Source organism: Archocentrus centrarchus, chromosome 2 (genome assembly GCF_007364275.1).
Source record: "Archocentrus centrarchus isolate MPI-CPG fArcCen1 chromosome 2, fArcCen1, whole genome shotgun sequence".
Classification (NCBI taxonomy): Eukaryota; Metazoa; Chordata; class Actinopteri; order Cichliformes; family Cichlidae; genus Archocentrus; species Archocentrus centrarchus.
Window position 1 is genome coordinate 16,990,651 of NC_044347.1, and position 10,440 is coordinate 17,001,090.

Sequence of the window (10,440 nt, forward strand, 5' to 3'; positions counted from 1 at the left end):
GTCAGAAGATATATAATAGTCTGCAATATTATACTCATGACAAATGCTAAGTTTCAACATGAACATAATCTCCCCCATTTTAACATCCAATTACACTGATTCTGGATTATGCCATTGAGCTTTCCTTGCATATTTTATCCAGTTTCTTTGCTCTCTCCTTTCTTCTGTTTCCTTTGCAGAACCAGCTCTCAGGTAACCTGCTTAGGAAGTTTAAGAATAGCAATGGCTGGCAGAAACTCTGGGTGGTTTTCACCAACTTCAGCCTCTTTTTCTACAAGTCACACCAGGTAAGATATGTAGGAAAAAACTGGCAGTTATAGTTTAAATAGGCATTAAGTAGAACGAAGTGCATCAAAATGAATGATGATTACTGATGTTTCCCTCTTATGACTCATCTGGATGCAGGATGACTACCCTCTGGCAAGCCTCCCTCTGCTGGGCTACTCTGTCACCATCCCGTCAGAGTCAGAAAACATCCACAAGGATTACGTCTTCAAACTCCACTTTAAGTCCCACGTCTACTACTTCAGATCAGAGAGCGAGTACACCTTTGAAAGGTGGGTGCACACCATTTATTAGTCATCCATGCTTTTTATCTTTTTAATAGCTTCTCCCATTCTTTTAAAAGATGGCTGAGGCTTCCAAGTCTGAAAAGGGGCTTAAATCTGCATTGTTTTTAATGCCCAGCAGAGAGTGACTCTACTGGTTTCAAAGAGGGGTCAGATTGTACACAGGTCTTTGAGAAAATTTAGAGTAAAGAATAAAACAGAATATGGTTTAGGGTATGGCTAAGCTGTGATTGACAACTCATTCTCTTGCACCGATAACAGCTTCAACTCTTCTGGGAAGGTTTTCCACAAGGTTTAGGAGTGTTTGTGGGAATTTTAGACCATTCTTCCAGAAGCGCATTTGTGAGCTCCCAGTCTCTGCTGTACTTTATCCCAAAGGTGTTCTATCAGGTTGAGGTCAGGCCTCTGTGTAGGCCAGTCAATCTTGTCCACACTAAACTCACTCATCCATGTCTTTATGGACCTGCTTTGTGCACTGGTGTGCAGTCACACTGGAAGAGCGACCCGTTCATTCACAAATGTTTGTAGAAGCAGTCTGCGTGCCTAGGTGCTTGGTTTTATACACCTATGGCCATGAAAGTGATTGGAACACATTAATTCAATGATCTGGATGGGTGAGTGAATACTTTTGGCAATATAGTGTAGCTTGCGTAAAATGTTTGCTCATTCCCTAGCAAGAACCTCAACTGCAAATGACAAACATTTGTTGATAATGAAGCAAAAAGTTAGTTTTGGGGAAGGCCTCACTGAAGATCTGTGGCGGCTCCCGTGCTTGGCAGATGCCCAAAGAAAATATTCAGTTAGCTTAATTGTTTGAAATTAATTTGGCACTTCAAGTTTATTTCATGTAAGAAAGTCAGTAAAGACAAAATAACTGGTCATCGCTGTGATCATGATATCTATTGTGTAAAACCCTCTTTTTTTGTCATAAAGCTACTGCTGAAGTTTACCTGCGTAGCCAGTTCAATTCTACTTATATAGCACCAATTCACAACAACAGTCACCTCAAGATGCTTTACATTGTCAGGTGACCCCCTGCGATATTAGAAAAACCTCAACAATCACACGATCCCATATGAGCAAGCACTTGGTGACAGTAGGACGGAAAATCTCAGTTTTAACAGGAAGAAACCTCCGACAGAACCAGACTGAGGGGAGGAGCAGCCATGAGCTGCCACTGGTTGGTGTGGTGAGGGGAAAGAGAAGAGAGTGATTCACTCACAGGAGTGTACCCAGGAGAGTAGAAAGTTCTTTCGATGATCTGCTAATAGTGCGCTAATTTATATACAAAGATGCAGTCTGTAGATAATTGTTAAAATGAACTAAGAGCAGATCAGATTAGCCGTTCGAAAACGAGTGTACTCGAGTGTTTTACACGTTTCTCCATTGAAACAGTATGGGTGTTAAGATAAATGAGAGAAGGCTGAGCTGGTGGGACCTGGAGGAAGGAAAATGTTGAATCTTTTAAGAAAAGTGGTCTAAAAGTGAATATTAACACTAACACTATTCAAGTGGCCCCGTCAGCCCTGCGACCTGTCCAGGGTGTGCCCTGCCTCTCCCTCTGTGGGATAGGCTCCAGCCCCTCCCACGACCCTGAACTGGATAAGCAGAATAAAATAGATTGATGGACTTTTCAAACTGAACTTTTATAATGTTTGATGACATTCACTCAAATCAAATGTGGTTGGCTGGCTGTAAAGATCTTTGAATATACTGATTATACATTCTTTTTTCCCAGGTGGATGGAGGTGATCCGGAGCGCCACCTGCTCTGCCAGCCGTTCACTGCCGAGCACCAGGAAAGACCTTTACTGATGACTCCCTCCTCCCGCTCCTCCTCCTCCACACACTCTCCTGGGTGAAGATCTAGACTGCACAAACACCAGAAAAGACTCTTACTGCCGGCACCGCACAGCAGCTGCTCAAGCAGACACTAATTATTACCTCTGGTTCCTTACACAGATTCCACTCAGAGGTCTTCCCTCTTCACCTTATCATTACTCACTTTCCACACCATTTAGTGTCTGATTAGCATAAACTGTCTGCAGTCATCCATGATGGAATTCTTAGTGTAATTTTCCTTTTTGTCTTGCCTGGCAGCACCATATTGTATTATTTTTTCTTCCTCTGAAGCGAGAGGGAAAAGCAAAGCCAAATTTCTTGCAACTCGAGCACAAGCAAAAGAAGAAACCACCACAATTTGGTGGCTGATCTGAATCACTTTCTTCAGAATTGCTAAATATTGCGTTGGCCTCGCTCTCTGAGTGCTGCTCTGGCTCACTTAGATTTCACCGGTGCGTCATAGTATTTTATATTTCTGAAAATGGATAAAGTGTGTCTCTCTAGGATCTGAAATAAACTTTATGTAGAAAGCTGTGTGCATGTGAACACAATTGTGTTTTTAATTGTACGACAATCTGTCTGTATGTACTTTGATGAGTTAAACTTGATTCCAGTTTGGACACAATTAGAATCCCGTATTATTTCTTTTTTTTAGGACAACTTTTGTACAGTACTTTGATACACTGTGAAATATTCTGTTCGTTCATTCCTTTTTTTTTTTTGTCTTGTTTCAAATCACCTGGAACCTTCTTCCAAAGCCAACAGAGATTTCACTGGTTGATTGCCAATTACCTTCTCTTCAGTATTCCTCAAGTTTTCTGGATCTTACTATTTTAAAAATAAAGATGAGAATAGATTGTGTTCTTATGGGAACAAAAAGAGATGAATGTGAATTTTTCTTTCATTTTTATTGAATTGTCATAGTTGGAGAACCCTGGAGGGGATAGACACAGCATGTATGGAAGATCATACAAAATAAATCAGAAATGAGCAAGTTTTACTTTCCAGGTAATCAAAAAAAAAAAAGAAGCAGAATATAAGTGATTAAACACTGTGCAGATTAGTGTAAAGTCATAGTGCATATCTGTGGTATAGTGCTCAAAAGCATACCCTGCTTCATCCTCTTATTTTATTCTATATACCATTAAATAAGACTTTAAACCAGCAACTGAGGTCATACACTCATCAGGAAAGTGCTTAGTGAGGTCATAAATCAAGTGAGCAGCTTCTACACAACCAGACTTGTTTTGGCAATAACAGGGATCGCTCCTGCTGGCCATTCAAAAGAATGCAGATTTAAGGCACTAGTGCACTGGCTTCACTTGGAACCTACATGCTTATTTTTTATACACAGTCAAATCCTATTAGCTCAGGACCTGATCCTGCAAGCAGTCTGCACTGACTACACATGCAGTGTTTACATATTTTTCTTTAAAAGAGGTGTGTCTGAAAACACACAAAATGGAAAGGAAAATGCCACAAAATACCCAATGGAAAACGTGCACAGATTGCCATTTCTGACAGCTATGCAGGGAATGTTAACAACAGCTAAAGTAATAAAGAGTAAATGGGCACTGTTGTCATGTTCTAAAAAAAAATCTGACAGTACATGAGAAAAGTTTGCCGTGCTTTCCCTTGTTTACAGTGCAGCAATTTCACAACGTGACGGCTGCAAGGATTTGCTTATCGACATTACAGTACATGCAGAATTTATCACCCTTACTAAGTACATGTATTTAGCAGTTTCACAGGTAGTGTAATAGCAGAATATAATAAAATATTCAGCATTTAAGATAAAGTTCATGTTGCAGCATTATGCCGAAATAAAAGCTTTCCAGTTTGATCATAATGATTATAAATTTAAATCATAAAAATAAAGGCAATTTTGTAAACAACATCATTAATGTGGAACATTCAGTGGTGATCTGTGGCCTTTTCCACTTTTAATCTCTACTTTCACTGTATGTCTATCAAGCAACAATAGATTTTTCTTGTGATTTCTTTCAATTCAACACAACAGGAAACAATACACTGAACCAGGCGTGTGTCCAGGTGTTATTTTCCTGAGATCTTCTCCACCTGTTCTGCTAACAGTATACAGAGGTCGATTTGTCAGTTATATCATTACGGTGAGATCACTCTCGTGCTTCTCTGCATGTATACTTGAGCCCATGATCTCCCTTTGTGTCGTAGCTCTCGTGGCACGGCAGCGAGGGCCAGTCTGGCCGGTACGTCGTCGTGCTGTACACAAACGCCTCCGTGATGCTCCCCGGTGACAATATCTCCTCTCCTTCTGACTTCCCTGCCCACTCCTTCACCTCCAGTTGGACCACCGTACGCTGGTACATTTCGGGAATGCTTTCAAAGTCATCCAGGAATTTCAGCATTTGTTCATCCACTTTGTAGATCTCCCCGTATACTCGGAGACCCTGGCCAGGGATGTGGAGGAGGAAAGGGATGTTGTACTCGGTGGCGATCACTAGCGGGTATTTCTCGGTGGTGAATGCTGAGCCGAGGTACTCTGCCTTTCCATTGTTGCTGTCAAACATACGGTGGTAGTTGGGCTGCCCCTTCTTCAGGGTGCCATAAACGAAGACACAACTCATGAGGACAGAAGAATGAAGATGCACCTGCAGCAGAAAGAAGGGAGAGACATCTCTAAGAGCACATTTCCACCATGTTTTACTGGCAAAATATCTTTAACCAGTTTAATTATCACATATTTTTCAGTCAAAACTTGTGCAGAGGGGCACATTTTTATCTAATCCATCAGAATCAACAAAATAATCACAACTTCAAAACAAAATGAAAATGAAACTCCTCCAAACTTCAGGTTTGTGACTCAGATGCTGTTCCACGTTTAGAATTTGAACTCCTGTTAAATTATAACAGGCATTAATTAATAAAATATTCACCATATTAACATTAAATGATTAATCAGACAGACAGATCATGGATGTCTAAAACTCACAACAGCAGATGTGATACATGAGGTTTTGAGACCTCTACGTCATCAGTGTGATTTTCCTGAAAAACCTGATGTATACAATTCGATACACACAGTGTTACCGTGAGCAATAAATTAGACAAAAATGCCAGATGTACCAGAAAACAAATAAATGTATTCCATAACAACACTATGTTTTTTCATAACAAATGGCAGATTTTAATTGTGTACGACTGGTACCAACGTCATTTGTTAAAAATTAATCAGCCTTTAGTTATGTGAATACATTTAGGAAATCGCCTGCAAATAGAAAAGGGCTGCAAAAACACACAAAACACAATGAAAATAGTAAAAAAAAAAAGACAACCGAAGTCGACTAAAACATAACGGAAGAAGACAATGGAAAACACAACGGAAGTGTCAGAAACCGAAACATTTGAAGGACTGCACTGAGGCACTAATAAAAACCGGAGGATTCATCAGTGTTGTGAGGCAGAAAAAGATGCAAAGCAATGTGTGTCTTAATCACACGTTTAATGTAGGTACATGTTTGGTAATAGCCGTTTAGTCACTTTATTGTTTCCCCAAAACACTTCCGTTGTGTTTTATGAAGGTTTGTGTGTGTGTCTGAGTGAGTGAGTGTGAGAGAGATAGCTTTTGCGGCATAAAAAAAATAAAAAATTCCGTTGTGTTTTTGCAGCGTTTTCTGAAGTTGCAGTGCGCTTGACCAATCAGCAGCTCTGAGCCAGCGGCCATAACGGAAGCTCTTTGGACTGGTTGTCATGGTTAATTAAGTACGGTACAGGCGCTCACTGATTGAGAGATAATAACCTGACAGGTTCTCGGGAGAGGTCATTCACTAACAGCACGGGCTGTATTATATCATGTTTATGCATAAGTCAAGTAAAGTGAAGTTTATTTATATAGCACATTTAACACAACAACAGTCGACCAAAGTGCTGTACATAAATTTAGAATTTAGAAGCAATTTAGGACCAAATTATTGTTGCTACACGTCAAACATGTGTCAGCAGTCAGTTACAGAAACCCGACACATCGCCGTTTGCTGCAACCTCAGAGCTCCTCAAACCTGCTCGAGCTGTTGCCACACTACCTGTACCGGAAGAACAGTTTAAACGGCACGCGGTGAAATTACACCCCCTTCTCAACCAGAACACCGCCTTAAAGAACAGCAGTCTTACCTTGAATAAGTAGAAAGCAGCCTTTACCTGCATGAGGAAGTGGTCAAGCCGAATGCGCATGGATTATAGTCTTCCGTAGCCACTGGTGGCTATGGCGCATGCGTGCCATCTGTTGGTGGGAAACAGCAGATGGCGCCAAAGTGCTCTTAGATTATTAAACTGGAACTGGGAGCTGAAGTCTATATATGGAGTGCCAAGAGTGCCAAAATGAAACAAATAAATGAACAATAAATGATATAATGAACGATATGAATGAATAAATAATGAAATGGATCTATCAACAATTGTTTAAATATATTATTAAATAGCCCTCTGACGGATTGGTGACCTGTCCAGGGCGTACCCTGCCTCTTGTCCCATGGCAGCTGGGATAGGCTCAAGACCATAGGCGTAGGAACCGGGGGGGATGGAGGGGATGTGTCCCCCCCAATATTGGAGACAGGCGCATTTGTCCCAACCAAAAATTACACACCAGAGGAGAAAAATACTTGATTTTGAAATCTTTAACTCACGTGCTTTTATTTTGAAGGCACAACATGCGCTTCCCCCCTTCCTCTGAACTGCTCAGAGTGTTTGGGAGGTGGGAGACAGCGGCAGGAGTCAGAAACTCTTGAATGAGGTAAAACAGTCTGTCGGGATCGTTGCCATGAACAGAGCCGGACTGAGGCATAGGCGACATATGCGGCTACCACCACCAGGGGGCCCCCAAGCTCACATATATTTGTAATGAAACTTTATGCTAGTGCACTGGTAACAATTATCTGTGCATTGGTAACTATTATCTGTGCACTGGTAACATTTATTTGTGCACTGGTAACATTTATCTGTGCATTGGTAACATTTATTTGTGCACTGGTAACATTTATATGTGCACTGGTAACATTTATCTGTGAATTGGTAACATTTATCTGTGCACTGGTAACATTTTGTCCCCTTAGAATTATAAGGTTCTATCTACATTCTGACCAGTTTTGAGATATTGAGCTTTAAAGTTTTTGCACTCTGTATAGCAAAAATTACACATGGAATAAGTCTTGTTCACACATGATTATGAAACACACCCTATATGTATTCTAAATCAGTAATATCAAAATCCTATTAAGTGTGCCTAGATCTTTTTAAATTTTACAAGCTGCAATCGACCTGAAAAAGCATTCTTTAAAATTTTGAATAAACATTTAGATTCTGAGTCCATGTCTACTGAGTACAAAAATCCAAATAAAAACTCATCCCACTTAAAAGGTAGATTTTTTAAAACTTGGATCTTTAATTAAAATCATTCTGCTATAAAAATGTCACTGACAATGAACTGTTTTCTTTCGGTTGTATTTATTCAGGAAAAATGTAACAATTTCTTTGCCGTCCCTTTTCTGGTGTTTTTTTCTTTTACTTGCTCTTCTGGAGTTTGATGACAGAAATAAAAATAGACAGAGCTCATTAGCATGGTACCACTGCTAGGTCATAGAATATATTAAAATCTGAAGTCATTCTTCAATCAATAATATTTTATACGTGAGGTAACTTATATTATGACCTTTGACTATTCTCAATATTACCAACTACATTGTTGGTTTTTTTATGTTAGCACTGACCACAGACAAACAATAGGAAACTAGTGTTAGCTCACTAGCTTCATAGCTAACAGTGCAATAAAAAGCTCAGTGCAATCTAAAAAAAAAAGAAATCAAAAGTTAAGAATTTTCCTGCCATTAGTACTTCTGTCTGTTGTCAACTCATTTTTGAAATCCTCAAGCTTTAGATGTCTTGTAAACAGCCCCAGCTTACCATGAAACATTTTCTCTAGCATCTCCTCTGCTCCTTTGCTTGACATTGGGCACCAACATTACAAAAAAGAAGCAGCCTGATTGGCTCTCTTGTGAACATTTCAAGTGCCTGTTGGCTCACAGATAGAACCTTATAGTACCAAGTTAAAGCTTGATTTTGCAGATAGAACCTTATTATTTTGTGAATAAAATGCCCCAAAATATATATATTTGAAAAAAATATATGACAATAACTCAGTTTCGTCAAAAATGTCAGAACCTTATAATTCTAAGGGGACGATTTATCTGTGTATTGGTAACATTTATCTGTGCATTGTTAACATTTATCTGTGCACTGTGCACTGGTAACATTTATCTGTGCACCGGTAACATTTGTGCATTGGTAAGTATGCACTGGTAACATTTATCTGTGCATTGGTAACATTTGTCTGTGCACTGTGCACTGGTAACATTTATCTGTGATCAAGCCAGTTTGCCCACGTCCTACGATTATATACATATGTAAATTATACATGCAATCATATAAGTGTACACAACACTATTTTTCCAAGAAACATTTGAAAAATAATAAAGTAAAAGATCAAATAGCATTTTTTTTAATGCTTTTCTCAGAGTATTTATTGATCTGTCAGGTTTCCAATATGTGTCCCCCCCCAATAGGAAACTCATTCCTATGTCCCTGCTCAAGACCCCCTCCACAACCTTGAATTGGATAAACAGAAGAAAGTGGATGGATGGATGTCATCCACTCTCACTTTCTTCCCTGTATTAAAATATTTGTTAGTTTTAATTGACAATAAGCTGTTATAAACAAATATAACACGTGAACATGAGGAAATAAAGACATTCAAATGATTCAGTTAATGTCTCACTGGAGTTATGAAGCTGAACATTATTCTCAGCCAAACGGATTTGCTCAGGAAAACCTGAACTAGCCCAAACATCACCCGTTAGATATCACCTAAGTGAATTATATCCTGTTTCCCCTTCACTGAAAGGTGAGGGGGTCAGCAGGGGTTTGAAAACAGCTGTTCTTGGTGGATATCACATACCTGTCAAGTCTCCTGTTTTGGCCGGGAAATTCCTGTATTTTACCCCTCTGTCCCACTGTCATCCCATATTTTTATTTTCCCGTATTTTACCCATATTTTCAGTTTTCAATTTTCAAAATTTTTTAAAAGCATTCCTGTGCAGCTCCAAACTGAATTGTCACTAGGTTATCACTAGGTTAGTACAGACAGCCGGAACAACCCTGTAAAAACACCTGGACCTCAGTTGGGCTCAGGGTTGCCAACTTAGCGTTTTCTTGTTTTCTCATAAAGCGACTAGCGACAGCGAAATCCTCCGCTGTTACCATGTTTTGTCTACATAAAGCCTTCTTACTGTGCCCCTTCATACGCTTTGGCATCATCCAGACCTCACTTTGTCTCCAACCTCCAAACCTCACTTAAACAACTGCCCACCCGCTCCCTCCGCTCCCATCCCCGGTCCTCGCTTCGGCCTTTATCAACCTTTGAGACAGGTGACAGCGAGCTTTCTTACACAAGTTGGCAATGTGGCCCAGATAAAGGAGGAGGGTTGAATGCAGCTAGCAGTCTCACCCCACAGTGTTTTTGTTAAATTTGATATTCTAACATTAAACAATACGGGACAAAACTGATCTATGTAATGTGGGTCTAGGCAAAGCATTAAAGTTATTAAGTTATTTCATAAAGTTTATTTGTAGTTCTAAACATATTTATGTTTTTTCTTCACTTTTTGTCTCTCCAAAGATGTTTTTCCTCTCTCCTGCAGCCTCGATTGCAACTACAGTACATCCAAATGAACAATTATGCAAATTAGGTGATGACGCCATATAGTGACCTCTATTTTCAGCAGTGGAAAATTTCCCGTATTTTTAAATACAAAACTTGACAGGTATGGTATCATGAGCTCCGACCGCCCGGTGAGCTGACATCTCTGAAAACGTTTGAGCATTTTTGCAAACGGGCTCCATCTTGAAAAGTTGACCAGATATTTGAAGAGCAGTGAGCCAAAGGTAGTTTTGTCTTTTTGTTCTTGTTTTTTTGTTTTTAGGCTATATGTACACTCCATCCC

The 10,440-nt window shown here is 39.7% G+C and overlaps 2 protein-coding genes across 3 annotated transcripts in view; one reads left to right on the plus strand and one right to left on the minus strand.

The window, feature by feature from the left end:
• Window positions 1-2,394, plus strand: part of LOC115798740 (FERM, ARHGEF and pleckstrin domain-containing protein 1-like) — a 33,715-nt gene extending 31,321 nt beyond the window's left edge. The window contains exons 25-27 of the mRNA XM_030755697.1: window positions 180-287; window positions 406-557; window positions 2,308-2,394. Of these exons, the coding sequence (XP_030611557.1) occupies window positions 180-287; window positions 406-557; window positions 2,308-2,383 (336 nt within the window). The 3' untranslated portion in view covers window positions 2,384-2,394. The remainder of the gene's footprint in view (window positions 1-179; window positions 288-405; window positions 558-2,307) is intronic.
• Window positions 2,395-3,315: 921 nt separating this feature from the next.
• LOC115791796 (gamma-glutamylaminecyclotransferase C) lies at window positions 3,316-6,650 on the minus strand. 2 transcript variants are annotated; one of them, XM_030746059.1, is made up of 2 exons: window positions 6,587-6,650; window positions 3,316-5,040 (listed from the first exon to the last, which is right to left on the minus strand). In XM_030746059.1, exons 1-2 carry the CDS (start codon window positions 6,617-6,619, stop codon window positions 4,546-4,548), a joined length of 528 nt encoding a protein of 175 aa, XP_030601919.1. In that variant the 5' UTR covers window positions 6,620-6,650; the 3' UTR covers window positions 3,316-4,545. The 2 variants fall into 2 exon arrangements, with proteins under 2 accessions (XP_030601919.1, XP_030601910.1); XM_030746050.1 differs by having other exon boundaries at window positions 6,560-6,645.
• Window positions 6,651-10,440: the final 3,790 nt, after the last annotated feature.

Coding starts and splice junctions, on each gene's coding strand:
- LOC115791796 (XM_030746050.1), bottom strand. CDS start 6,619: ATGCGCATTCGGCTTGACCACTTCCTCATGCAGGTAAAGGCTGCTTTC. Junction 5,041..6,559: donor CTGCTTTCTACTTATTCAAG/GTAAGACTGCTG, acceptor TTTCTGCTGCAG/GTGCATCTTCATTCTTCTGT.